Raw genomic sequence first — 27,484 nt, forward strand, 5'->3', positions numbered from 1 at the left:
TCTTTGCCTTGTTGTCTTTCATATAATTATTATGACTCGGCCGTTTAGCTCACAAGTTAATTACCCAGTTTCAGAGTTGCAGCTCAGTTCAAGTCTTGCTGCAGCCACTTTCGACACTTTCAATAGCTGCTGCTGCTGCTGCTGCATTTCCCAAGTTGTCTATTTTGGGCAGAGCCCTCGAGCGAGAAGCGCCATTAAATCGATTTTACATTAAAAATATTGCACAAGGCGCCGCCCGCCGCCAGAATTAATGGATCATAATTATTGCTGAACGACAGCAACAGCCACGATAACAACATCAACAGCAGCAGCAGCAGCAACAGCAGCCGCAACATCAACAACAACCGCATTAGAAATGAAAACAGCCCACGAAACGTCTGGCCAACGATTGTAAGGCTTAAAAGAAGCAGCCACATAGCGCACAGTGGTGCATAAATTAAAGACTGCAGATTCGAGCAAAGATTCCAGGCTGATTTGGGAGCTTTGGTCACAGTAGTTAAAATTAAACCTTTTAAGTAAATTAAACAAATATCATATTTGTTGTTTATGGTTATAACTCGCAAACGGTTATGGTTTAGCGTAGAAAACAGTTTGAGCTTATAATTCTCAGACGGTTGTGGCATTAAGTATAAAGTCCTGACAGATCCTTTGAAAGTCCAACTTTATGACTTAAAAAGGAATTACTTGGCGAACTGAAATTTATGGTTAATTGAGGCATTTAATTTATATTTAATAATACGCACCACTGTGCGGCTTGTAATGCTTGTAATTCTCAAATGGTTGTAGCATTATGTATAAAGTCCTGGCAGATCATTTGAAAGTCCAACTTTTTTATCGCTTCAAAACGAAAATTGGCATTTAATTCAAATTTAATATTTTGCACCACTGTGCGGCACGCAGAGAGATGTGTTTTTCAAGTGTAGCTGGCCACTCTCAAGCGGCAGACGCAGATGCTGCAACGTCCACTTTCGATATGAAGAGAGAACTTTTCTTTTCTTGGCTTGTCTTGTCTTAACTTTGCTTTTCTTTACTTTACTTTTTGCCTTGCTTTTCCGTGTTGTTTTTTTGGTTTTTTTTTTTTTTTTTTTGGTATTTTACAGTAATTTTCCCAAGAGAAATTTATGCCATAGTTTGATGCGTTGCTGGCAGTTGTACAAAAAAATAAACGCCTAAATACCAGAGTCTTACGACAGTTGAGACTGGAGCTCATTTGAAGAGCGAGCTGCCGCTGCAATTTGTTCTGGTGTGCCTGAATGCGTGCCTGACCTCTCGATCCCCCCTGTACGCTGCTCTGACCTCAGTGCAGTTTCATGCCCCGCCGAAAGAAGAAAGTGGCGACTGCGACGTCGACTGCGGCTGCGACTGCGACTGCGACTGTTGGCCATCTGTTTATGTTGGACTTGACGTCATTTTGCGGCAAGTGAAAATGTGTGCGACGCGTACAATCCGGTTTTTTTTTTCGGCTCAGCTTGTGAGATGTTTATGTTTTCAACAGCAACAACAACCTCAGCGAACATTTGTTCGCCTTCTTTTTTTTTGGCTCAATGTTAAGACGAGATGTTAAAAACGTGATTTCCATGCGTCGCCGGCGTCGTCGTCGTCGGCATATTTAAATAAAATACTTTTACTATCAAAGAAAACTAGTCAGCGGCAACACCAGCTCGTTATATTGCTGATCAAAAATTATAGTGCAACGGCGCCAAACGTTGCATACGCAACGCGCCACGCAGAGGCCACTGACCACCAGCATCTAGACTCAGCTTGCAACTGGAACTTGCAACAGCAGGCGGCAGGTGGCAAGCGGCAGGTGGCAGACGGCAGGCGACTGCCCGTTGACAGTGACTCGCCAATCTTCATGCGTTGCCATTTTGGACACTGAACCCCCCGACAAGAGCAGCAGCGGGTGGAGGCAATCAGCGCCCCTGCCAGCTAAGATAACTACCCATCATCATCATCATCATCATCATCATCATCATCATCAAAATAGCGTATCTATCTATCGGGCGAGCGTATCTTATGCAACTCCTGACTAGCAAAACAAAAGGCCAAGCAATTTATCAAAATCTGCTCTATGGTATTCATAATTTGCATCACATAACCAGCGCCCCAAACATGGCAAAAAATATTATAAATATAAATAAAATAGCAGCCATAAACAAAATATGCGTTAATTGTATGAAAATGGAAATGTTATTGACCAGACGCTCTCGGACTCAGGCTGAGTAAGAGTTGGAGACTCCCAGTTCCAGTTCCAGTCCAAGTCCAAGTCGGATTCCAGCTCAGCCAAGCATTTCATTTGGGCCCTTTCTTTAGTCTATTCGGCATTTCTTTGGCTTTTAAGCATTTTCAATGAAATGCCTCAGCGCATTACGCGTCTTATACAACATTTAAAGACTCATTCAAAGCGACTCGCGGCTGCCAAAAAGACCGAAAACTAAACCGAATAAAACAATAATTTGCCATAAATCTGGCTATTATAAACCAACTACTTAGCATTGCGGGTGTAATTTTCTCTTCATTTGTATCACAAACAGAGGCGGCGAGTGTTATGTCAGCTGTTGCCCAATCTCTGCGAATCGCTTGAATTGTTGTGATCTCCAGATGTTGCTCTAGTTCAGTAATTGACATTAAAGTAGCTTTATGAATATTTTCTCAAAGAAACTTTGTTTTATTTAGCTTGAGGCATTTTTTGCCCAAGGTCGAACTTGGTTGCTGTGCAGCAACATTGACTAATTAAATACAATTTTCTTTTCAATTGAATTTTTAAGCATTTCCTATAGCCAGTCTCTGTCTGATTACGAGGCAGTTCTTTAGAAACTTGAGTTTGTTTCGCTTATCAATGGGAAACAATTGTTCTATTGTAAATTTGGCGTATTATTAAATAAGTCAGAGTCTATTTATTTTATGGCAACTTAAGCACTTTTATAGCCAGAGAAATAATCAATTGAATCAGCGAACAGCACAAAGAACTTACTTTGTTCGCATTTTCAAGCATTTAGTGCTATTAAATTGTAAATATACTTGAACTTTTTGCAGCAGCTTCTAATAATCTTGGCCAATTTGATACCTTTATTACTTTACACAAAATAATTAAAGGAAAACTCGAGTAAAATATTTTTCTAGTTAGACAAACTAAAGTCATAAATCATTATCAACATTTGCTTGACTTCGATAAGAGTCTATAGTTAATTTTAATCAGTTTTTTACCTCAGTGTAGAGTCACATTTCCTCATTGTAGCTTCCTATGTGATTTGTTGTGCCTGTTATAAAATTTACTCAGAGCTATTTTTGTTTATATTACCAGGCGGGAGCTTGTCCAGCGGTCGGGCGGGTGTTTGATAACAAACAGACTTATCAGAGCATCAAAATGTCAAGTGCATTGAAATCAGTGTAAACCCGAGTTGAAGATTATAATTTGAGGAATAATATTTAGGTAAGATAGGAATAGAGAAAAGCAAAGAGAGCAGCATACAAAGTAAATGCTGAGCTTAGCTTGTCAATCAACACTTTTCCTGCCAAACAAGATAAACTCAGGTGGGTTGTGTGGGATATCTTTTAATATTTGGCAGACATTCTGTCGCTGCTGTAATATGCAAATTCCATAATATGCAAATGAAACGCTTTGTGGCTTGTACGCTAAAAGCCAAACCAAAAAAAGCTACAACAATAAACATGGCAAAATTGGCAATACACATACACACGGACGCACACACACACAGGCACACAGGCACACACCCATGGTGTTGCATATTACTCAACAGGCAGACGGCGAACGGAAGTGATTAAGAGAAGCAACAAGTGGACAGCTATCAGCAGCAGATACATCTACAAGCAGCTAATGTATCTGACGGATGCCTGCGCCCGAAGAAAGTTAAGAAGCTGCGTTTTGTCGGTTATAATCAAATGTGAGGCGTTGGGAACTAGACAAAAGGGTCGCTTATGCAAATGCCAGCCAATTGAGAGATACAGATACAAATACAGTCAGCTAAAGATACAGATACATTGGCTACAGCTGTTTTTTTTCGGGTGATGTAAGCGGCCAAAATGTATTTTTTTGTTTCTTTCTATTTTTTTTTCACTCTTAATTTATGTAAATGTGCAACCTGTCAGCATTTCTACGTCGGCTTTCTTTTGACTATACGAGCTCAGAAATACTCAAATATGTACATATACATATATATATATATAAATATATATAAATATATTTTTCGCTTTTACGCACATTTTAACCGTTAGAGCAACACCTTTTGTCCCATTCCGGGGGTGGCCAAGCCGCAAATCGCGCTTGTTAAAATAAAAAAACACGGCAAAAAAAGGTTAAAATTAGTTTAGCACTTTTTGAAAGTTGTCGACAACATCCGTCGCCCCCTCAGCTCAGCCCTCTTTGGCTGGCTGCACACAAAACTGAGCCTCGACTTTGACTGAAGACTGAACTCTTCAAAACCGAAAACTGAAACATAAAACTCTTTATAATAATTGCACTGTAAACATTTCACTTTCGTTTTTGTTTTTGTCTCTCGCAAACTGTTTTTAATACCCGTACCCGTACCCGTACTGAAAATAAAAACACAAAATGTTGTCGCCGCGCATCGTGCACAGAATAATTTTTCGGCTGCTTTTTATTATTTTTTCGGAGCAGCCACTTTCGCCATGTGGGTGCTGCGATATGATGAGCTGCCGAGATGTGTAGTTGATGCCGTCGAGGACTCAATTAGCAGCCCGTTTCAGATTTGCATAATGTTTGTGGTCGCAGCGCTCAAACGAGACTGCCAAATCGTGGCCTGCGTGAGCAGCCGATGACCCCAGCCGATGACCTGTCGCCCACCCCTGCCAAGCTGCCTCAGACTATCTCAGAGTGTCTCAAGCTAACGATTGACATTTGCTAGACATTTAGTTGGGTTGGGCCAAAGGCAATTTCATATGCTTATTAGCTTCGTACACGTGACAGAAGTTTGCCACGAAATTTCCCAACAGTTGAGCGCAAAAAAAAAACATTTTAGCTGCATTTTCTTTTTGAAAAGTAAAATTCTTGCAACAACTTTTAACTAAGATATTTTTTATTTTCCTTATTTCTTTTTAGTTTTTAAGTAAAAATTAATTTGATTAAAACCCAATCTTCTTTCTGCTTGCAGATCCAACTCAAAGGCCTCGTATCTGCCGCGTCAGAGCCTGGAAAAGCTGAACAACACGGATCCGGACCATGGCATTTATAAGCTAACGCTCACCTCCAACGAGGATCTGGTGGCGCACAACAAGCCCAGCTATGCAGTCGGTGCTGGCAAACTGAAGTTGCCCAACAATTTGCCGGATGTGCTGCCGCTGGGCGTAAAGCTGCAACAGCAGCCGGTCAAGCCGCCGCCGCCCAGTTCGCCCGGGGATGTTGTTGCTCTGCGCTATGGCTCCAATAATAACCTCGCAACGAAATCGCCAACAAATGCCACGCCCACAGCTGCAAGTGTTGGCAATAATACAGCCTACGCCATGATCTATGGACAGGCGCCGCAGCAGCCGCAGCCGCAGTCGCAACAACGCTACTCATCGCCTGCCCTGGGCAGATCGCCAGCGCCGCAATTTACGCGATCTCAGTCGTACGATGTGAAGCAGCAGCAGCAGCCGGCGCACGATCCCACGCAGTATGTGTCCCAGTCACATGTCGATCTGAAGCAAGCCGTCCATGACCTAGAGACGACGCTGGAGGAGGTGTCGCTGCCAGGAACACCGCCGCTGCTCTCGCCGGCCAACTCCGACTGCAGCCTGAGCAACAGCTCCGTGGAGTGCAGTCCAGTGAATGTGAAGAACAATCTTAATGGCAATCCCGAGGCGCACATCTTTCGGGCCGAGCTAATTAGCACAACGACGACAGCGACACTCCCAAAGCAGCCGCCACCGCCGCCGCCCGTGAATCGACAGGAGTCGCTGCGCGAGAACATCGAGAAGATCACGCAGCTGCAATCGCAGCTGATGTCAGCGCACCTGTGCGACTCCGCCGGACTGCTGGGCAGCTATGCCAAGCCGCTGAGTCCCAGCAGCACAGAGCCACCACCGACCACAGAACCGCCGCCAAGCCCACCGCCTAGCCAGGAGCAGCTGGCGGAGCTGGAAACAGAATCCAAGCCAGGCTCGCCCATGGCTGCCAACACGGATAGTCTTAAGCTAATGCAGCGCAGCGAATTGGTGCTTATTGTCAATCCTACGCCCAGCACCGCGGACATGGCCTGCCAGACAGAGGATTTGCTGGACAATGAACTGGTGGCGACGCGTGAGGAGCAGCAGACGCGCACGACGCTGCAACCACGCCAGCGTCAGGCCATTGAACTGGAATACGAGAATCTGGCCCTGGAGCTGATCAAGCAGCTGGCGCCCAACGACAAGCTCATCGAAATATTGACACCAAAAAGCTACAAGCCGACGACGCAGTACGTCAACAATTTGTACAATCCAAATGTCCAGCTGCGCCCGGCCAAGCGAGATGTCGGCACCACGACGCTGATGCGCATGAAAGGAGCCAGCGGCACAACGACGCTGCTGGCGACAACGGAACTCCAGCTGGTCAGCGTGGAACTGCAGCTGGCGGACGACTCAGGCGATGCGGAGTCCACGAATTTAATCAAACAAAAGCTGGTAAGTAAAGCCCTTGCGCTCAATCCAGGCGGCTCAACAGTCAAACCTAATGCCAATCCCTTTGCAGGATGAGCTGATCAAGCAGTTGAACCAAAAAATCGGCGCACTAAAGCGCGAGCAGCAAACCATTGTCGATGAGTGCGCCATCAATGATCAACTGGGCCTGGATTTGCTGGCCAAATTAACGGAGAAGGTGCGTCCTAGCGAAGCGTCCAAGTTCCGCACCTACATCGATGATGTGGGTAACATAACCAGCCTGTTGCTATCGCTGTCGGAGCGCCTGGCCCAAACCGAATGCAGTCTGGAGGTGCGTGTGCCCAGCAGCCAGCAGGAGAAGGTACAAAACTGCACTACAATTTAACCAAAACTCTTTTGACTAACTTGTTTTTTCCATTTGCACAGAGCACGCTGGAAGCCAAGCGCGCACACCTCTATGAGCAGCTGGAGGAGGCGCAGCGCCTTAAAGCGGACTTTGACAGGCGTGGCAGCAGCATTGCCAAACTCTTTGGCAAACATCTCAGCGCCGACCTGTGCGCCGACTATGATTATTTTATCAATATGAAGGCCAAACTCATTGCCGACGCACGCGATCTGTCCGACAGGATTAAGGCCAGCGAGGAGCAGCTGGGCGCGCTCAGCGATGCGCTAGTCCAAAGCGATTGCTAAAGCGTTTAGCTCTCACTCAATTTTCCGTGCTGTCAACTCAAAGTTGAGAGTGGTTTGCGAGAATTGAGCGCTGCCTCTGTAGTCGCCGGTCGGGGTATTGTGTGTATTAACTTAAACATGTGCTTAAAATTCAACCACACACACACTATAATGTATAAATATTTTATGTTCATTTGTGATTTTCAATTAGCTTGTAGGTTAAACTATATATCAACCGCATATGTGTAAGCAATTTTTTACATAATTATCAAAAGCAAAGATAAAGTGTATGCATTAATAAATATTTTAAAGCAATATAAGTTCTCAAAATGGATTTGAAAAGATGGCGCGCGCCCAGTCGTACAATGCTATCTGGCAATACCTTGGCGTTGCCACTACTGTTCAACACCTGTTATTGTTTACAAGCATCGTATGACTGTTAAACATAACTATCGTCAAAAAGTATCGAGTAGTATCGATAAGATAGATTGGCCATCGATAATCTAATTGGAAATTACGCATTTGCTAATATTTATGAGAAATTATAATTAGTGTTAGCCAATGTGGCGTCTTTAAATATGAAGCAATCATAAATGAGGCAAGCATTTATACCACTTTAGTTTTTATTATTTAGTAATCGTGTGTAATCGATAACTTACATTGTTTATCAATTCAGTCAGCTGATGGAATGCCCTTTCCATTGAGCATTATCAATTAAATTGCTATGTTTAGAGGCAAAACACTCTGCCAAACCTGGATAAGAAGCGCGTTCGCATTTACAGCGCCTCAAACACAATTACAGCGTAGTTGGCCGATAGACGAGTAAGTTCTAATCATATTTGGCATTAGTCACAATTGTTAACTCCAATTTGATGCCAAAGACAATTACCAAACCGTAGCAGAGCATCAACAGCACAGACGCAGCAGCACCTGTTTCGTGGCATGGCTACGGGTGGCGAGACAAAGGCGCAGTCGCCAAAGCACATTAACCGATTGGCAGCCTCCAAGTCGCCATATTTGCTGCAGCATGCGCACAATCCCGTCGACTGGTGAGTATACCAAAAGAGCATTAAGTAATTCCCTGCCAACTCAAGAGCTTCTTGACAGGTATCCCTGGTGTGAGGAGGCCTTTGAGCGTGCGCGTAACGAGAACAAGTTGATTTTCCTGTCTGTAGGCTACTCGACTTGCCATTGGTGCCATGTCATGGAGCACGAATCGTTCGAGGATGCCGACACGGCCGCCGTGATGAACAAACATTTTGTCAACATCAAGGTGGACCGAGAGGAGCGGCCCGATATTGACAAGGTCTATATGCAGTTTCTGCTCATGTCCAAGGGCAGCGGCGGCTGGCCCATGAGCGTGTGGCTGACGCCCGACCTAGCACCACTCGCAGCTGGCACTTATTTTCCGCCCAAGGCGCGGTAAGACATAAAACATTCCATATTCATATAGTTTCTAATGGCTTCTCCGCTTGCTGGCGCAGTTATGGCATGCCCTCGTTCACCATGGTGCTGGAGTCCATAGCCAAGAAGTGGCAAACGGATCGCACATCACTCAAGAAAGCGGGAAGCACGCTGATGGAGGCCATGCGAGCCAATCAGAATGCTGGAACCGACGGCGAAGCCGCCTTCGAGCCTGGCAGCGCTGATGCAAAGCTTGCAGAGGCACTGGCGGTGCACAAGCAGCGTTTCGATCAGGAGCACGCCGGCTTTGGCCGAGAGCCCAAGTTTCCGGAAGTGCCGCGTCTCAATTTTCTGTTTCACGCCTATTTGGTTAGCAAGGATGTGGACGTGCTGGACATGGTGCTGCAAACTTTGGATCATATTGGACGCGGTGGCATCAATGACCACATTTTTGGTGGATTTGCGCGTTATGCGACCACGCGAGACTGGCATAACGTTCACTTCGAGAAAATGTTGTACGATCAGGGTCAGCTGATGGCGGCATATGCCAATGCCTACAAGCTAACACGCAGCAAGGAATTCCTGGGCTATGCGGATCGAATTTATGAGTACTTGATTAAAGACCTGCGTCATCCGGCAGGCGGCTTTTACGCTGGAGAGGATGCCGACTCCTTGCCTACGCATGCGGACACCGTGAAGGTGGAGGGTGCGTTTTATGCCTGGACCTGGGATGAAGTGAAGAAGGCCTTCGAAGCGCAGCAAGCGCGCTTTAATGATGTCAGTGCGGCGCGTGTCTTTGAAATCTATTGTTTTCACTATGGCATGAAGCCGGCTGGCAATGTGCCGCCCGCCAGTGATCCGCACGGCCATCTGACGGGCAAGAATATTCTGATAGTGCGCGGCTCTGAGGAGGACACGTGTTCGAATTTCAACTTGGAGATGGCACAACTCTGCCAATTGCTGGAGACGGCCAATGATATTCTGCACAAAGTCAGAGATCAGCGTCCGCGGCCTCATTTAGACACGAAGATCATATGTGGCTGGAATGGCCTGGTGCTATCCGGTCTCGCCAAGCTTGCCAACTGTGGGACAGAGAAGCGGGATGCGTATTTGGCCACAGCCAAGCAACTCATGGACTTTTTGCGCACACATCTGTACGATGGGGAGCAAAAGTTGCTGTTGCGCTCCTGTTATGGCGCTGGAGTGCAAAATAATACGCTGGAGCAGAATCCGTAAGTTGGGATTTATATTATAGGATCACTAAAGACCTACAAAACTATTAATGCAGTACACGCATCGAGGGCTTCCTGGATGATTATGCTTTCCTTGTCAAGGGATTGCTGGACTATTACAAGGCATCGTTGGATATGAGCGCTCTGCACTGGGCCAAGGAACTGCAGGTGACACAGGACAAACTCTTCTGGGATGAAAAGAATGGCGCCTATTTCTTCTCACAGCAGAATGCGCCCAATGTCATTGTTAGACTCAAGGAAGGTTCGTGTTGGGTCATATTGATTCCACCTAATTCATAGCCATAACTTCTCACTCCAGATCATGATGGCGCAGAGCCATGTGGCAACAGCGTCGCCGCACGCAATCTCACCCTGCTGTCGCACTATTTCGATGAGGGCACATATTTGAAGCGTGCCGCCAAGCTGCTGAATTACTTTGCCGATGTTGCACCCTTTGGTCATGCATTGCCCGAGATGTTGTCGGCGCTGCTGCTGCACGAAAACGGCCTGGACCTGGTGGCTGTCGTGGGTCCAGACTCACCGGACACCAAACGCTTTGTGGAGATTGTGCGCAAATTCTATGTACCGGGCATGATAATTGTCCACTGCGATCCGCAGCATCCGGACGAGGCGTGCAACCAGCGACTCCAGCAGAAATTCAAAATGGTCAATGGAAAGACAACCGTATATATTTGCCATGATCGTGTCTGCCGGATGCCGGTGACTGATCCCGCGCAACTCGAAGAGAATCTGATGGCCAATTTCTTCAAGGAGCGCATCTAATTAGATACACACCTCTTGACATTACTCGAATTAGGTATTAGAATTATGTTATTATTATTAACATTGTTATTGTTTAGCTTTGAAAGCTTAAATCGGTTCACGGAACTCGTTCTATTATAGCCTTAGCTCCTCTTCTGTCGTATTATCCATGTTCGTGTGCCTCTTTAGCGCCTGATTAAACAGATATTACGAAAGTTTCCATGTTCGGAATGATCCTTTTTCGTTGCAAGACATCTCTAAAAACTAACGAATCTATAAGCCTGTAATGTAATGGTAATTTTTCTTTTAAAAAAAGTATGCTTTTTGTTGGATATCTAGGAAATTGTTTAATTGTGACTTTTAAATCAATTCGGTAAACTTTAATCAGGATTGCACTATTATATAGTCGTTCGAAATAACTTGTTTGTACAAATTGAATTTGAAGACGGTTCGTTTTTTGTTTGTAGTTTTGCTTTTCTTATACAAGAATCGAAATCACAACATCGTAACGCTGTCATATAAACAATTTCTTAAATAGATCCGATCGGATATGTTTAATGGCGGCGCGATAAGAAAATTGCGTTTTCATCTTCACAAATACAACACATTATTTTGTGCATTTATTGGAATCGTTCGCTTGGCTCCCAAATGGCCGCGCTCGGGCAACAACAAATTCAAATACTAGACATTGTGCTGGTTGGTTTTGTTCTGATTACTATTATTATTGTTGTCGTTGTTGCTGGTGAGCACGGTGCACGGGGGAGCCGCACAGGCGTAAGAACTAAGCTAAAAACTAAATGCTCGCCCTGCGCTGCGCTTGGGCTAACCCACATGGATCTGGGGATCGGACACATGCGTTGGCCGCAAGACGCGACGGCAATCGGCGCAAAAGAACTAAATGTATGGAGAGAACAGTTCGATAATCGATAATCGGTAATCATAATCGTAATAATAGTAGTAGTAATAAAAATAATTTAGTTGAAATTCACATTCATCACATTGGTTTGCACTTGGCGGCGAACCACTTGCCCGTGCCTGTGGTGTTGGTTGCCCGCGAATGCGGCTGCGGATCCGGATGCTGCCGCTACAGTTGTTGTTGTTGTTGCTGCCGCTGCTGCTGCTGCTGCTGCTGCTGCTGCTGATGTAGTTGCTGTTGCGGCAGCTGTTGCATCCGCTCAGGTATCCGCATCGTTAAAACTCATGGCCGCATCGAAGCTATCGACGATCGTCTCCATGCGCTCGTGATGCTCGAATCGTGCAAATTTACGCTCCATGCGCGTATACGAGTGTCGGCGTGAGTGCCGTGTCCGTCGAAAGAAACGGAAACGTGTGTCCTCCTCCTCTTCATCGTATTCGGGCGCCGAGACCGAATCCTCGTCCGTTTCGCGCAGGAATTCCTTGGGATCGCGATGAATCTTAAAGATTTTCGTCGCACCGTGCAGCTTGGAAATTGTGCGCGATGCATTTATGATGCCGCGCTCGGCCAGCTGCTGTTTGTGCGTCCGGTTCTTGACGGCCGTTAGCCGATTTGTGATTGAGACCACGTTGAACAGTTTGGACAGCTCCGAGTCAACGCAACGTGATTCACGACGCAGGTTCTTACCGTTTTTTACGTAGATAAAATGATTGATTTGATTATCGGCCACCAGGCTGGCGGTGGGTGAACTGGAGCTACCATTCCCAGTCCCGTTGGCGGTGCAATTGCCGATCCCAGTGCTGCTGCCGTTGCCGTTGCTGCTGGACGTTAACAGCGTCGGTGTGGAGGGCGGCGCGGGGGGAACGTGCGGCATTGTGTAGCAACGCTGACGTCCCTCATACAGGTTGGCCACATTGTACCGGCTAAGTCGGCACGATTCCGACTCGATTTCTTCGTGGTCTGAGCTCGGCATGTCCATAGCCTGCGGCGAGAAGCGTTTGTGTGTATGTTTGTGTGTGTGTTTTTATGTGTATGTGCATATATATGTGTGTTGGTGTTTTGAGAGTGGGTGCGTTCGCGTGAGTGGGCAGACGAAAACGGGCAAAAAGTTGGGCGTTGTAATAATTGAAACATTTAAATTTGCCATGCATGCAATCTGTAGGAGATGTTTTTATACCTGTAGCAAGCCCTCTACTTCCGAGTAATGACGATCCGTCAGACGGTGCAGTTGTTGATCCATTTTTGCTAAACAACAACAACAACAGCATAACAAAAATACGACCGTCCGATACCAATACTTTTGGAGCACAGCAACCCTGCGCACTGCGCAGTCCCAGACGATACCAATACCATTGCTGACGCCCTGGCTAGCAAGAAAAATATGGCGATTAAAGTACTTGTTTGCAGCTTTATTGAACCAGATGGCAACGCTTGAAGTTAGATTAAACTTGTTGAACGGACAGCATCAAATAATAAAATCTGTATATTTCGATGCTGCAACTAAATATTTTATTAAATAAATACATAATAAATAAAATTGATTTTCAGGTATATGTATCTACCGAATCGGGGTAATCCTTTTGTTTCTCTTAATTTAGTAGTTTACAAATTAAATTATTTATTGTTTCAGATTTCTCCGGCCATGCCGCTGTTATTGTTCTCAGATTCTTGTACAGCAGTGTTCCTACCCCGGCCCCGGCCTCTGCCCCTAGCTCCACCACGACCTCTGCCAACATTTTTAACGGTATCCCAGCATTCTATGGGGAACTTGTTTATTAAAAGAAAAACAAAGTAATAATTTTATACCCAGTTACACACCTGGAAGTGGACGTTTTCGTGAGGTTTTCTGTTGGTTTTCCTCCTGATTATTGTGTTCGATGACGCGGCCTTGTTCAAGCAGATCGCGGAATGTTGGTACACTTTGCCGTGCAATGTGCTTGCGGTACTTGATGTTCAGAAGCCCGTACAGGAAATCCAGCTCTGTCTCCTCGTTGTGACGGCCCTCGGGCAGTTGGGCGAGCAGAGCGCGCTTCTCGACCACAAATGTGTCAATGGCAACGCCGTCCTCCTGCTTCTTCTCGAAGAACTCCATGTACACTTGGTAGGCGGGCTTGGCGGGCGAGAAGTGTTCGCGGATGAGGTCGATGACGTCGTTCCAGCATTTCGCCTCCTTGCGTACACCCTGCCACCAGGTGGATGCCAAGCCGTAGAAGAGCAGGGGTACGCCCTTTAGGGCGTTCTCATCGCTAATCTCTTCCAGCTCCTTGTAAGTGACAATGTTTGTGATGAACTGCTCAACCTCGTCGTGACTACGTGCACCGCTAAACCAGTGCGTGCAGGCGCTGAAGCTGCTCTTTGACTTCGAGCTGGAGGCGACCCCAACAGCACTCCCAGCTGCAGTTACAGCAGAGGAACGCACAGTCTCGATGAGCTCGCGCAGCTGCTCGTTGGTCATTTGTATGGTTTGGGCCATATTGTTGCTGTTTGGAGCCAAAAGGACAAAATAGTCAATAGCAGTGGACCTCTTGACCTGTTGATGTCGCCTAAAAACTTGGTACGATTTTGAATTTCCACCGGTTTTATATCGCAGACTTGTGAAATTAGACTTCGAAATGACAGTTGCGCTCTTTAAAAGTTTTGCCTTATGAAAGAGCAATAGGTTTAATTTTATTATACGAAGAGAGCTACAATTTAATATGTATAAACAATTAGCTATAGGTGAGCGTAGACACATTCATACATACACATGCATATGTATGTATTTAAGCTGGCAACATTCTGGGCTTATCAATTCTGTTGGCAACTTAAGAGCACTGGCAATAACTGCACTCCAATAATTATTTAGTTGTATTTTTGTTCTGGGAATAATTCTGCTTTTGTAACAGCTCGTAATACTTAATATTACCTTAAAGCTTATGATTCTCCTTGCGATCCTAGCGCACTGAGCAGGACAATCGATTCGATTGTCAATCAACAATTTCCCGAATACGTCAAAATATATCAAATTATATATGTATATATATTTTCAATCAATCAATTTTATAGTTCGATCTATTTTCCTGCGGCTCGCAACTAAAATTGTACAAGTTTTGATCCTCCGCTGACCTCATATCCTTTTACACATACAAAATGTTTCTTTGCTCAATATTCGTTAAAATTGTTTTCCTGATTATAAGTGCAGGAAACATGATAAGAAATAAAGTTCACACTTAACTGCTTATTTATGTACTTACGTAAACATATGTATGTATTTGTTTATCAATATATGTATGTCATTTAACTAATGACACTTTTCTGAGAAAATGTATAACACAAAACACCCATGGCAACTTACATACATACATACATCCATATACACACACATTGATATGCTCATACACGTAAATACATATGCATGCATTTAAAAGTATTAATCACAATATCGAAAGCAAAAATTGCCGGTTTTTCGAACTCGAAAGCTTTTGCCACTCTGTGTACTCAGAGAGCCAACTGTTTTTATTTCACAACGAAAAAAGCTCAAGACGGCGGCCATAATTCTGTCTAGTTTATTTGTTGGCAGCAGCGAAGCAGCTGCGTTTTGTTTATTTATTCTCGTCGGAATCAAAGCCTTGCTCTGGCGAAATGACGCAGTTGTCGGACGAACAGTTTCGCATACTCATCGAAACCATCAAATCTTTGGCACCCCAGAATGATGAAAAAGAGCAGCACTCAAAGGGCAGCTTTAGCAATTGTATGGCCCAATTTAGCGGGCAGCGGGACCACGACGCCGTCGAGGTGTTCATAACGGCAGTGGAAACGTACAAGGAGGTGGAGGGCATCAGCGACAAGGACGCGCTGAAAGGCATCACGCTGCTGTTCCACGGTATTGCCGTTGTCTGGTGGAAGGGCGTGCGGCGCAATGTCAAGACCTGGCAAGATGCACTGCAGCTGCTGCGTGATCACTTCTCGCCCACCAAGCCCGCCTATCAAATCTACATGGAGATCTTCGAAACGAAGCAGACGACGGGAGAAGTGATCGATGCCTTTATTTGCAAGCAACGCGCTCTGCTGGCCAAGCTGCCGGACGGGCGGCACGACGAGGAGACCGAGCTGGACTTCGTCTACGGCCTAATGCTGCAAAAGTACAGAGAACACATACCACGACATGAGATCAAAAACTTCCGAGAGCTGCTCGAGCGTGGCCGCAACGTGGAGCGCATGAGGCACTGAAATGTAGCTTTATTTAGGAATATTCTTTTAATTTTAAAAATATAAATACAGTAAAATCTTAGATATATGCCTTAGAAGGTTTATGCAGGAACAAACAGAACTGAGCTCAAAGAATTCAAAATTGAGAATTAAGAAAACAAAATGTTTTTGATTTCTGGAATAAAACAACAAAGCATTTTCCTCTCGAAGATTAGATACCCTGTCAGAATTGTGATCCAATGTTTCTATACAAAAACTATTCCACTATAAGAGTTATATATCTAGATTTGAAGCGAACGAGTTAATTCTCGTTCTGAGCATAAATTACTTTAATCTTTAATAGATTTGTTTTTTCTGTCAGAAAGTTTATTTGATTTGCCTTTTTTAATTCGGGTTTCCCCATAATAATATAAACTGAGAAATCTTTTAGCAGTATTTGATTGTGCTATCTCGCCTGCCGCAGCTGATGTTCCTGAAATAAATTATAGTAATATTTGAATAACCAAATCCCGCCCTCTCTCCCTCCCCGTAGCCACATATAAAACGACATAGAAAATTGGTTTTTGGGTTTTTGTATTTTAGTTTCTGCGTTTTCTGGTTTCAGTCTTTACAATTGTTGATTTATTTAGCTTATCGTAGCCTCTTGTGGTCATCGATAGGCCCCCAGCTGGATGAGGATGCGAATGCCAAGGAGATGGCATCGCACTTCATCGGGGAACGCGGGCCGTCGTTGTCGCAGCGCTTTGTCTGGCCAATGCTCCAAGGTGCTGGCGCACGCTGGACGACGACGGTCACCATGGTATGGACACCGATGTTAGGTATGGATGGCACTACGCGCCTAAGGATTCTGCACAAGAGGCTAGACTTGCATGGTTTGGGGTTTCGAGACAGTCGCCGCAAGCTGGAGCAACAGAGCAGCGACGAATCCGAAGCCCCGGTGTGTGTACGTGTGAACGTGTGTGAGCGCTGACGTGCCTAATGCTTGCCAAGTACAGAGAAGCTCCAAGGAGCTGCCACCGACTGGAGGCAATTTAGCGTGCCAATTGCACGAATGGCGACAGCTTAGCCATCGTAGTGCAATGTGTTCGATTGAAGGACATTAAAAATGTCAACGTAGGTTTCGAATCCCCTTAAAAGGAGCTTCGGTTTTGCCCATGACCAAGCCGCAGCAGCTGCTGTCGTGCCAGACGCAAGCACTGCAAGCACAACACCTGGCCGGGCATATCCGCAGTCGGCAGCAGCGCTGCAGCGCACCGAAGTGAGCCGCAAAGTGCTGCCAACTGGCCACAGCGAGGAATTGCGTCGAGCACATGCGCCGCACAAAAGCGACTGCGCTGCTTCCCATGAGCGTGTTTTGTTTTGCCGCATTGATCCAGGACCAGCGCCGCAGCTGCTGCAATTCGAACTTGGCGACAAGCGGACGCGCAGCGCTGCTGGCCGAAACCAGCAGAGCTTTACGCCCTACGCCTGATCGCCTCGTGCGCATTGCAGCAGCGCTGCGCCGGCACTAGGCCAAGGCAGCGGTGTTTGAGCGAAAAGGCAAGGGGGAGGAACAGGGCGCACGCAACACCCATCACAGTTATAGGCGCTGCACCGACGCACACGCAGCAGAGGCAGCGACGCTCGCCGCACAAAGCTTATCAAAAGCTCTGCACAACCAAACGCCGCTGCTCTGCTGTGCTGCATCAAAGCAATGACTTAACCTGGGGGCGAAATGCGTGCGCCAACCTCCTCTCCATTAACTGCCGCTCGGTGTTGGCAAACAAAATTTGCCGTTAATATTCCAAATTTTGTGAAAATATCACAATAGAGTAATGAAAGAGTGGCGTTCAGAGCCAAAAATAGCCGCAGGGGCGGCGTGAAGAAGATTCGACATCGAAATGTCGTTGTTGTGTTTTTGATCTCTGCTTTGCTTGCCGGCACGCCACTTGGCGCTGAATGAGAGTTTGAAATGAACTTAACCAAAAAGCTGCTAAAGCTTGCTGATGCTGCTGCTGCTGCTTCTCTTCGTTGTTGTCACCTTCGCCTCTCGCTCATGTCCATGTGTGGCCGGCGCGACAAAGTGAGTGTTGGTGTATTAGTGAGAACATGACGTCAGCTATGAATATGCGCCCAGCGCACGATGTTAATAGTTGTTGTTGTTGTTGCCGATGATGTCACGTCCCGTAGATGTGTGTGTGTATATCGCCTTTTACTCCTCCGCCGCCGTTGCCTCGTCCCGCGCCTGACGACGCTTGCGACAGACATCGAAAGTGTGGCCGCGGAAGTTGCAGTAGGTGCAACGTTCTCCACGACGAGCACCGCGTAGCGGACCCTTTGCGGTCGCCTCATCCTCCTGATTGTTGTGCTCGATGATGCGGCCCTGTTCGAGTAGATCGCGGAATGTAACGATGCTTTGGCGGGAAATGTGCTTGCGGAATTTGATGTTTAGCAGGCCGTACAGGAAATCCAGCTCTGTCTCCTCGTTGTGACGGCCCTCGGGCAGCTGGGCGAGCAGAGCGCGCTTCTCGACCACAAATGTGTCAATGGCAACGCCGTCCTCCTGCTTTTTCTCGAAGACCTCCATGTACACTTGGTAGGCGGGCTTGGCGGGCGAGAAGTGTTCGCGGATGAGGTCGATGACGTCGTTCCAGCATTTCGCCTCCTTGCGTACACCCTGCCACCAGGTGGATGCCAAGCCGTAGAAGAGCAGGGATACGCCCTTAAGGGCGTTCTCATCGCTGATCTCTTCCAGCTCCTTGTAAGTGACAATGTTTGTGATGAACTCCTCGACGTCGTCGTGACTGCGAGAACCGAAAAATCGGTGCGTGCACGCGCTGAAGCTGCCCTTTGACTTTGAGTTGGAGGCATCGCTGCCGGCAGCGGCAGCCGCAGTGCCGGCTGCGCTGACCGCGGATGAGCGAACTGCCTCGATTAGCGCATGAAGCTGTTCATTTGTCATCTGAATAGTAGTCGCCATTGCAAACAGTTAAGGCACACACTTTGTTGCGTTTGAAAATGTTGTTGAGTTACGGAATGCAGCGAACAAAGCCAATGTAAGATGGCGAATGGTACTGCTTCCACTTGTGTTGGTCGTTCTTGACTGAATTTCCGTTTGTTGGTCTGTCATCTTTTATAGCCGAGCGTTGTGAAATTAAATTTCGAAAAAGCTCTGCAAAAAGAGAGAGAAAAGAAGCGAAAAGAAAGAGCACGAATTTTGAGATAACATTGTGTTCAATATATGTTGCGATTTCTAGTCACTAAATTCTAGTGAGTCACTTTTTCGGCTCAACAGTAACTAAAAATCCATAAATATACATACATACATACATACATGTGTGCTGGTTGGGTCCCATGCGTTAACATACATACATACATGTATTTCGCTAAGTGATTGGTAAAAATATTGATAAGCGACAATACTTATAATAGTAGTTATGAAGTTCATTGTATTACGTACACATGTACATACATATGTTCGGAAATTATAAATATTATAAAATGCAAGGTAATACATATATATGTATATACATATGTGCCTAGTCGGGCCTTATTACTATTGCACTTTTATTATAATTTCATGCAAACATGAAAATGCCCCGCATATCGTAAATAAGTTTGAATAACAAAGTTCATATCCATATGTGTGTTTGTGTCTGCATTTATGTACGAATGGATGAGATAAAGTAGTGCGATCTTAATAATAATTTCCTTATACATACATATGTATGTACATATGTAAGGAGCATAGTTAAACTAATACATGCCTTGTTTGGTCAAGATGGTGGATGCGGGCGGTAAACATGGGAGAATATCTCCACCTTGTGATACAAAATATTGATAGGAACGCCTCATTGTAAAATATCTATTAACCAAACTCAATAAAAGCGATTGTCGTGTTGGAGCGGTCCTCGTAAAGAAGGCCCGCGCCCATCTCTAGTCTGTACAACATCTGCATGTACATAACATACACATGCATTCAATCTCAAGTACGTCTCCTATTCATGAACACATATAAATGTAGAGCAAATAAACAAAAATTTAAGCACTATATATATTTTCATACACATGTGGCATGTGGTAATTGGCAGAGGGATCAGAAAATGCTTCGATAGCAAAAATCTTGGTCAGTTGAAGCTGCTTTCTGAAGGCTTATTTATTTCATAAAATGGAAACGCTCAATAATTCACAAATTTCAATAGTTTTACAAGTACCGGGTCAAAAACTTTGCCCCACCACAGAGAATTATAAAAAACACTAAAAATTATATTCCACTTTTATATATTCAGCTAATAATTCAAAAATGGTGCGCTTTTTTCGTGACGTTGCCATATCGCTGTAACGTACTGCGACACCAGCTGGTAGGTTATGTGCGTATTATGAACTAGTTCGTACACAAAGTTCCCAAGCAGAATTCGCCGGGAAGCCAATGATTATAATATCTCAAGAATTAGTTATTACTAAATTCAACAAAAAACTGTAATATGACCGATTATGTGGTTGAAGGCATCGAAGGCAAACGCATAGTAAATGGAGTGACCGAATACTTATTAAAATGGCATGGATATCCACGCAGTGAAAACACTTGGGAGCCAGTCGAAAATCTCTCTTGCCCCGACTTTATAGCCTCATTTGAGAAATCGGCGAGGAACAAAGCACAGGCAAAAAAGAGACCTTCTCCAGAGAATGGCAAAGCACGTGACGGGCAAAACAAGCGAATAACTTTAATAAAAGACGAAAGTGAAGAGAAATTTGGTTTCGAACGTGGATTGGTTGCTTCGAAAATACTAGGAGCCACCGATTCTTCAGGAAAGCTCATGTTTCTCATGTCGTGGGAAAATTCAGATCGCTACGAACTGGTGCCTGCCAAGCTTGCCAACGTAAAATGTCCAAAAGTTGTAATTAAATTTTACGAGGAGCGCCTCACTTGGGAATCGGATAAGAAAAACGGAAATAAAGCAAAAAGAGGACGATCAGCTAAAAATGATAATAAAGACGAGATTGACTTGACAGTTGGCGAGGACGCCAACTTTTGAGCAAGCAAACGGTACGTTCTATATACATACACATATTGTGCACACTATTTGGATGAACGGACATTAACAGTTATGCATATACGCAGGCATATATGTAAATGTGTATGTGGCGGTAATATGAACGCATTTTTTATTTTAGAATAATGTAAATATAAATACCATATTTATATGAAAAGTAACCATTGTACTTGTCATGTCCAGTTTCGTTACTTTGTAATACTTAAGTTGACAGTTTAAAATATTAAATACTCTGTTTTTGTATTACTTGAGACATTCGGGCGGGCACAATTTTCGCGCCGGCAACTAAAGATTTGTAAATTAGAGTTGCCACAGTGTCCAATTATCCAAAAAGAAACTAGTTCAGTGAACTTGGGATTTGCGCTCCGTCACGAACCACAAGCACTGTTGGGCAATTGCACTTTGCTACGAGGTGCGTTTTTAGTAATCTCGTGAAAATAGCGAAGTATTGTGCTATTTGGCTGTTCCACGTTGCACAGCATGATTCCAAGAGTGCTTGGGTGACGCTGCCATCTGCATAAATGTATTTTATGATGTGATACGATGAAAATGCGTGTTCTTTGCATATTGCAGGCTTGGGCTGGCATCTGAGAAATTGATGTGAACTGCAATTGGATTTTATTAAAGCGTTGCCGCCGGCTGCAGACGTAGAAACAGACGACAACGATGACCACCAGCAGTGAAGATGTGCTCCTGCAAATGGGCGAGGTGCGTTACAAGAAGGGTGACGGCACGCTCTATGTGATGAACGAGCGCTTAGCATGGATGGCGGAGCACCGGGACACTGTGACCGTGTCCCATCGCTATGCGGATATAAAAAGTAAGTGACTGTGTGCATAAATTGCGTTGTGAGAAACTAACATAGGCGGTGCTTATAAAATGCAGCTCAGAAGATCTCGCCCGATGGCAAGCCAAAGGTGCAGCTACAGGTGGTGCTGCATGACGGCAACACTTCGACGTTCCATTTTGTTAACCGTCAGGGCCAGCCGGCCATGCTTGCCGATCGTGACAAGGTCAAGGAGCTGCTACAGCAGCTGCTGCCCAATTTCAAGCGGAAGGTAGACAAAGATCTGGAGGACAAGAACCGTATTCTAGTGGAGAATCCCAATTTGCTGCAGCTATACAAGGATCTGGTTATAACCAAAGTACTTACCAGCGATGAGTTCTGGGCCACGCACGCCAAAGATCATGCTCTAAAAAAGATGGGCAAGAGTCAGGAAATCGGTATGTGCACCTATAACAAGGATTAAAATGTATTGTGTTTTATGTGTCTCTGCTCCCTCAGGTGTCTCTGGCGCTTTTTTGGCCGATATTAAGCCGCAGACGGACGGTTGCAATGGCCTTAAATACAATCTTACCTCTGATGTCATACACTGCATTTTTAAAACATATCCCGCCGTTAAGCGCAAACATATGGAGAACGTTCCCGCCAAAATGCCTGAATCAGAGTTCTGGACGAAGTTCTTTCAATCGCACTATTTTCATCGAGACCGTCTCACCGCTGGCACCAAAGACATCTTTACGGAGTGCGGCAAAATCGATGATCAGGCGCTTAAAGCGTCCGTGCAGCAGGCTGCAGGTGATCCGCTGTTGGATTTGAAAAAGTTTGAGGATGTGCCGCTGGAGGAGGGCTTCGGTAGCGTTGCCGGCGATCGCAATGTAGTAAACAGTGGGAATATTGTGCATCAGAACATGATCAAGCGCTTCAATCAGCATTCAATCATGGTACTGAAGACGTGCGCTAATGTTAATGCCTCTTCTGCCACCGTAACCAATGGCAATAACGTAGCTAATGGCCCACTAGGACAATCCACATACACAAACGGATTAAATGGCAAGGGAGCAAAGCATACGGTCGATAGTGCTCCCAGTAATATTGATGCACCACAAGCGAAGAGGCAACGTCTCATTGAAAAGATACACTACGAAGATTTGGGCAACCCACTAATCGAATCGGATGAGGATTCGCATCAATCGACCAACAAAGCCAAACAATTTGAGCTGTCCAAAGTGGAACGCTACCTCAACGGACCGTTGCAGAATCACATGTACGAAAATCATACCGATGCCCTCAGTCTGGACGATGTACAGTACAAGCTGGTTCGCAACTCGGAATCCTGGCTGGATCGCAGTGCGCAGCGCAATGTCATCTGCTCCAAGGCAGCGGTCAATGCTCTAGGCGAGCTCAGTCCGGGTGGCTCGCTCATGCGTGGCTTTCAGGAGCAGTCAGCAGGGCGTAAGTACACTTTATTATTAAGAATCATTTTAGCTGACATAAATCTTTTGATTTACCCGCAGAGCTGGTACCACGCGACTTTCAACGCGACTTGCGGCACTTGTATCTGTCGCTCTTGGAGCTGCTGAAACATTTTTGGAACTGCTTTCCACCCACCACGGAGGAGCTGGAAACAAAGCTACAGCGTATGCACGAGACACTGCAGCGTTTTAAAATGGCCAAGCTAGTGCCTTTCGAGGTGAGTAAATGCTAGAGTATGCTAAATTTATACATATTAACTCTTTCACAATCTCCATAGAATCGTGCAATGCATGAGCTCTCGCCGCTGCGATCATCACTCACGCAACATATGAACATGCTGCTGCGCACCGCCAACTCCAAGTATGCCACATGGAAGGAGCGCAAGCTGCGCAACAATAGATAACAAATGCAGCATCAGCAGCACCAGCAACAGCAACAGCAGCCGCAGCAGCCGCAGCAGCCAACCATCCTAAACAACATTATTATCGACTAGCAGTACTCAATGCATTGAAATAAAAATATGAATTACGTGTATAATTAAGATATAACCAATGTTTCTACGTGCCCATGATGTGGTGCTTATAAATTTATACAACATCACAGCGGATTGTTTTTGTGGCTGTTCATCAGGATATTATGCATCGTCAGTTTTATGATAATTTATTCATTTATTGTAGCCGCGCCCCTTGACGCCGAATCAACGTGTTTCGCACGTAGAGTTCAAACTGAATTTAACCAATTCCCCATGACCCACATAGAATGTTACGCACAACAATCAAACAAATTCGTTTCATTTGTTCTAATTAACAAGTTCTTGATTGTTTTGAACGACAAGTTTCTTGCTTGACAGTACGCACAATGGGCGTCAGTTCAACACGAGTCGCGCTGGACGTAGTTCCAGAAAGTTTCCTTAGCTATAAAGTGTATTTTATATTTCCATTAGAGATAATCGCCATGCAGGCAATCTTTGAGTTAAGTCTAGTGCTGTGCCTGATTGCCATCTGCTGCATTTCATCCGGCCACGCAGCTCTGATTTATCCCACAAATTCGGAATATGGTGTAACTTGTCAGCTTTTAGCACGCCTCGCATTTTGTTGCTAACTATAATTTATTGCAGCTCTTCGTGGCCATATCCGTGCCAATTAGTCTACCGCATCGCAATGTGTTTTTGTCCTACAATTACGAGTTCAATTACTATCATCCGGAGCACGTTTACAAATTCCCACCTATTTTGGTAAATTAATTGAAGTTTGTGTCCTAAGTCTTTTGTTTAAGCGTTCACATTCTTCAATAGATGGGTCAAGATTTCGCAGATGGCTATCTTACGTATCCCACCCATGATGCAGCGCAAAGCAGACAGTGTCACAATTGCACCGTGGGCACCAATACAACCGAGCCGGAGATCCCGGAACCGGAAAAGACGAGGGACACAACTACGGCTCCGGTTCGTGAAAAACGCGAGTTGTCGCTGATGACACGGAAGACCTTCTACACTATACTGCGCGATAAACTAGACAGGTCTGAGCTGCAGTTGAAAATGTGTTCAGTAACCAATTTAACAGTTAATCCTCTCCAGATCTGGCTATCCCGCTGAGGCCTGTCTGCTGCGCATGATTTGCGAGACGAACGCCTCAACGCTGGGCGAAATAAACGGATTCCTGGGCAGCATTGTGCACGTTATTTTCACGTAAGTCAGGAATGTATTCCATCAGTAGGCACGACTATTATCCATATCGATACTTTGCAGTCCTAGCAGCTCCAGAGATGAGCAGCTATCTCCTGATTACTATCAGGCCGAGGCGGATGGACTGCAGCAGCAATGTTCGCTTTACGAGAGCGACTGCCCCTACAATGTTATGGATCTGATTTCAACGCCCGTGGAGCGAATACTCCAAGACATCGTGCAAAGAAGAAGAAGAAAATAAACTGGAGTACATGATACAGAGTACTCGAAACATTGCATCTCACTCACTCGCTCTCTGACTTGGGTTGCCTCTTGGTTCTGTTCTCTAGCCGTGTTTGCCCTGCCCATTAACAGTTGTGTCTTTAATGTAAACGCACTTTCGGTGCTTGCTGCGGCTGGAGCAGCAGCTCAGTTGTTGGCTGAAGCTCTGCCTGATCAATTGAATGTGTGTTTGCATCCGAAATGGGCTCTGATCAAACTTTAACCCACCTTGTGCTGGCCATGTACGCGCTGTGCTTGCGTTCGGCCGATGCCTACCTGGCCTTCGTGCCCTCGAGCACGCATGGCGTGAGTTTGTTTTTAGCCTGGCGTTTTGGTCGGTGGTTAGTTGAATGTGCTTTTCTCGCAGGTGTTTGCCGCATTGGCTGTGCCGTTGGAGCTGCCGCATCGTAACGTTTTTGTGTCTTACAACTTTGAGGCAAATTACAACTCGCCATATAACTGGAGTAAGCCGACCTTATTTGTAAGTCTAGCTCATGCTGATCTGACGTCTATAAAATGCCGCATTCACTGGCAATTAGCACAACATTTAAAAGGTCAATTAGCATCTTTGCGCCTGATATTCTTTCCATAGACATATCGATTCTCCAGAAATAACAATAAATTTCACATTTGAAATGTTTGCCTATACAGCAAAACGGTCCCATCGAATCCGAGGAGGTGGAGCTATCACGCAAGACTAGCCATGCAGCAGAGGAGAGCAGGAGAGAGCAGGAGGAGGAGCAGGACATAGAGGGCAGTGCAGATCAGGAGCAGGAGCAGACAACTTCCATGCCCACTTCTGAACCCAAGCGCGAGAGACGCGCTCTGCTCACCCGTAGCAATATTTATCACATACTAATGGACAAATTTCAGAGGTGCTTATGACTCGAAGATTACGGGAATAGTATATATATAAGCGTTTACTTTCCAGGAGTGGCTTCTCGGGCGAGTCCTGTTTGCTGCGGCTGATTTGCGAGACCAGCGCCGCCGAGCTGGGCAAGGTGAACGGTGTGCTGGGCAGTCTAATACACGTGCTCTTCAGGTGAGTCACATAGAACCCTATTCAAATACATTTCTATTAAATTTGTTTACTTGACAGTCCCAGCACTTCCGAGCCGGAGCAGCTGCCGCTGCGTTTCTATCAGGCGGAGCACGATGGCTGGAACGATCATTGCAGCTTTTATGAGCAAAACTGTGGCGAGAGTTTGTTGGAATTGATATCGGAGCCCTTTGAGCAGATCCTTGAGCGCATAGAGCGCAATGAAATGTAGCAAGAATCATTAGTGTATTCGCAGAAATATAGATTTGTTTTTTTTTGTGTGCCCCAGTTTTAAGTGCGGCTGTCTTTTTAATTAGCAACTTTCACTGGCCAAGAACTTTTCTAGCTGCTCCTAATTGCCACATCAGTTCCGAGTCGGCCCCAGTTGTCGCTTGGCGTTTGCCGAAAAAATTTTGATTTTCAGTTGTTCGAAAGAAGCGTTGGAGCTTGCAGCGCTTTGAGGCAATCATCAACATGAATGTGGGCCTGCTTGAGATCCTGCTAACAATCTGTTTTGGACGTACAGTACAGGCGGCGCTCGTATGGAACACAGGTGGAACAGTTGGGGTAAGTATTTTCCCACCTGTAAATCTGTTATCATTTAAAATTTCTTCTTTTTTAGCTTTTTACAGCTATTGCCATACCACTGGATCTGCCCTCAAGGCATGTGTTCATGTCATACTATTTTGAGGCCACGTACACGCTGCCCAAAACTTGGCATGAAGAGCCACCAGTTTTTGTAAGTTTCTTGAAAATTTGTTTCGATTCACATCACATTTTGGCCACTGTTTGCAGCGTCGTGGTAATGATACGGACACGGATCCAAGTGGTGATCCAGTAGCTGATTTTGGGGACTACTATGACGACTATGAGGACCACAAACCTTCAAAGTTGAAGCCGCCCAAGCGTAAACACAAAACCAAGAAAAAAACCAAGCCCACCCCAACGCCATCATCTGATGACTACAAAGATTTCTTCGAGGGCTATCCGCGGCAGGAGCGGAATGAGGCTGTGGCCCGACATCGCCAGGAGCATCAGCTGCTCTCACGCACCAAGTTCTATAAGATACTTGGAGAGAGATTTGAAGAGTTCGTATAGCTTAAAAGCTGCTTAAGTCATCTATTGACCAGTTGCCTCTTGCTCCCAACAGACATGGCCTGGGCAGCGGCGACGGCTGCCTGCTGCGGCTCATCTGCGAGGCGAACAGTGCACAGCTGGGCGAGCTCAATGGCGTACTGGGCAGCCTGATGCATGTGATGTTCAGTCCCAGCAGCTCCCAGTACGAGGCGCTGCCCCAGCGCTACTACAACGCGGAGCGCAATGGACAGCGGGACAATTGTCAAGGGTATTCGGCCAAATGTGGACGCAGCGTGCTGGACTTGATAGCCCGGCCACTGATCGACTATATAGTAGGCAATAAATCCAGCTCGCTATAGATCTTT

At 45.6% G+C, this 27,484-nt stretch overlaps 10 protein-coding genes, 1 long non-coding RNA gene and 1 pseudogene across 14 annotated transcripts in view; 9 read left to right on the forward strand and 3 right to left on the reverse strand.

Annotated features, from left to right (window-relative positions):
- Positions 1–7,567, forward strand: part of LOC115758192 (protein Shroom) — a 48,146-nt gene extending 40,579 nt beyond the window's left edge. For all 3 annotated transcript variants that reach the window (XM_030698738.1, XM_030698747.1, XM_030698762.1), the window contains 3 exons: positions 5,133–6,621; positions 6,689–6,958; positions 7,024–7,567. In XM_030698738.1, the coding sequence (XP_030554598.1) occupies positions 5,133–6,621; positions 6,689–6,958; positions 7,024–7,287 (2,023 nt within the window). In that variant the 3' untranslated portion in view covers positions 7,288–7,567. The remainder of the gene's footprint in view (positions 1–5,132; positions 6,622–6,688; positions 6,959–7,023) is intronic.
- Positions 7,568–7,972: 405 nt separating this feature from the next.
- On the forward strand, positions 7,973–11,159 carry LOC115757822 (spermatogenesis-associated protein 20). The gene is made up of 6 exons (XM_030698249.1): positions 7,973–8,088; positions 8,148–8,315; positions 8,374–8,688; positions 8,751–9,902; positions 9,959–10,164; positions 10,222–11,159. Exons 1-6 carry the CDS (start codon positions 7,991–7,993, stop codon positions 10,683–10,685), a joined length of 2,403 nt encoding a protein of 800 aa, XP_030554109.1. The 5' UTR covers positions 7,973–7,990; the 3' UTR covers positions 10,686–11,159.
- Positions 11,160–11,254: 95 nt separating this feature from the next.
- On the reverse strand, positions 11,255–12,881 carry LOC115757831. Its single transcript, XM_030698264.1, has 2 exons — positions 12,758–12,881; positions 11,255–12,562 (listed from the first exon to the last, which is right to left on the reverse strand). Exons 1-2 carry the CDS (start codon positions 12,818–12,820, stop codon positions 11,840–11,842), a joined length of 786 nt encoding a protein of 261 aa, XP_030554124.1. The 5' UTR covers positions 12,821–12,881; the 3' UTR covers positions 11,255–11,839.
- A 180-nt stretch (positions 12,882–13,061) lies between these two features.
- On the forward strand, positions 13,062–13,473 carry LOC115760612. The gene is made up of 3 exons (XR_004017680.1): positions 13,062–13,151; positions 13,211–13,324; positions 13,391–13,473. It is a non-coding gene; the product is annotated as an uncharacterized LOC115760612 (long non-coding RNA).
- LOC115760579 (activity-regulated cytoskeleton associated protein 1-like) lies at positions 13,190–14,168 on the reverse strand. The gene is made up of 2 exons (XM_030702002.1): positions 13,399–14,168; positions 13,190–13,337 (listed from the first exon to the last, which is right to left on the reverse strand). The coding sequence occupies exons 1-2, from the start codon at positions 14,051–14,053 to the stop codon at positions 13,207–13,209; spliced, it is 786 nt and encodes a 261-aa protein (XP_030557862.1). The 5' UTR covers positions 14,054–14,168; the 3' UTR covers positions 13,190–13,206.
- A 106-nt stretch (positions 14,169–14,274) lies between these two features.
- Positions 14,275–24,983, forward strand: LOC115760592. Its single transcript, XM_030702026.1, has 6 exons — positions 14,275–14,755; positions 24,086–24,117; positions 24,176–24,292; positions 24,353–24,576; positions 24,635–24,745; positions 24,806–24,983. Exons 1-6 carry the CDS (start codon positions 14,710–14,712, stop codon positions 24,981–24,983), a joined length of 708 nt encoding a protein of 235 aa, XP_030557886.1. The 5' UTR covers positions 14,275–14,709.
- Positions 15,068–16,238, forward strand: LOC115760599 (activity-regulated cytoskeleton associated protein 2). The gene has a single exon (XM_030702040.1). It carries the CDS (start codon positions 15,202–15,204, stop codon positions 15,787–15,789), a length of 588 nt encoding a protein of 195 aa, XP_030557900.1. The 5' UTR covers positions 15,068–15,201; the 3' UTR covers positions 15,790–16,238.
- On the reverse strand, positions 16,325–18,847 carry LOC115760585 (activity-regulated cytoskeleton associated protein 1-like). The gene has a single exon (XM_030702015.1). The coding sequence runs from the start codon at positions 18,725–18,727 to the stop codon at positions 17,960–17,962; it is 768 nt and encodes a 255-aa protein (XP_030557875.1). The 5' UTR covers positions 18,728–18,847; the 3' UTR covers positions 16,325–17,959.
- On the forward strand, positions 20,188–20,894 carry LOC115760606 (annotated as a pseudogene).
- On the forward strand, positions 21,056–23,599 carry LOC115760567 (general transcription factor IIH subunit 1). Of its 2 annotated transcripts, XM_030701981.1 has the most exons (6): positions 21,056–21,213; positions 21,375–21,621; positions 21,687–22,025; positions 22,087–23,037; positions 23,100–23,275; positions 23,336–23,461. In XM_030701981.1, exons 2-6 carry the CDS (start codon positions 21,468–21,470, stop codon positions 23,459–23,461), a joined length of 1,746 nt encoding a protein of 581 aa, XP_030557841.1. In that variant the 5' UTR covers positions 21,056–21,213; positions 21,375–21,467. The 2 variants fall into 2 exon arrangements, with proteins under 2 accessions (XP_030557841.1, XP_030557849.1); XM_030701989.1 differs by lacking the exon at positions 21,056–21,213 and having other exon boundaries at positions 21,468–21,621; positions 23,336–23,599.
- Positions 24,984–25,204: 221 nt separating the features above from the next.
- LOC115763140 lies at positions 25,205–26,284 on the forward strand. Its single transcript, XM_030705591.1, has 5 exons — positions 25,205–25,309; positions 25,371–25,484; positions 25,655–25,878; positions 25,935–26,045; positions 26,103–26,284. Exons 1-5 carry the CDS (start codon positions 25,205–25,207, stop codon positions 26,272–26,274), a joined length of 726 nt encoding a protein of 241 aa, XP_030561451.1. The 3' UTR covers positions 26,275–26,284.
- Positions 26,278–27,478, forward strand: LOC115763158. Its single transcript, XM_030705613.1, has 4 exons — positions 26,278–26,609; positions 26,665–26,781; positions 26,838–27,130; positions 27,193–27,478. Exons 1-4 carry the CDS (start codon positions 26,517–26,519, stop codon positions 27,476–27,478), a joined length of 789 nt encoding a protein of 262 aa, XP_030561473.1. The 5' UTR covers positions 26,278–26,516.
- Positions 27,479–27,484: the final 6 nt, after the last annotated feature.

The sequence above is a fragment of the Drosophila novamexicana genome, unplaced genomic scaffold (assembly GCF_003285875.2).
Source record: "Drosophila novamexicana strain 15010-1031.04,08,12 unplaced genomic scaffold, DnovRS2.1 tig00000008-arrow-pilon, whole genome shotgun sequence".
NCBI classification, from domain to species: Eukaryota; Metazoa; Arthropoda; class Insecta; order Diptera; family Drosophilidae; genus Drosophila; species Drosophila novamexicana.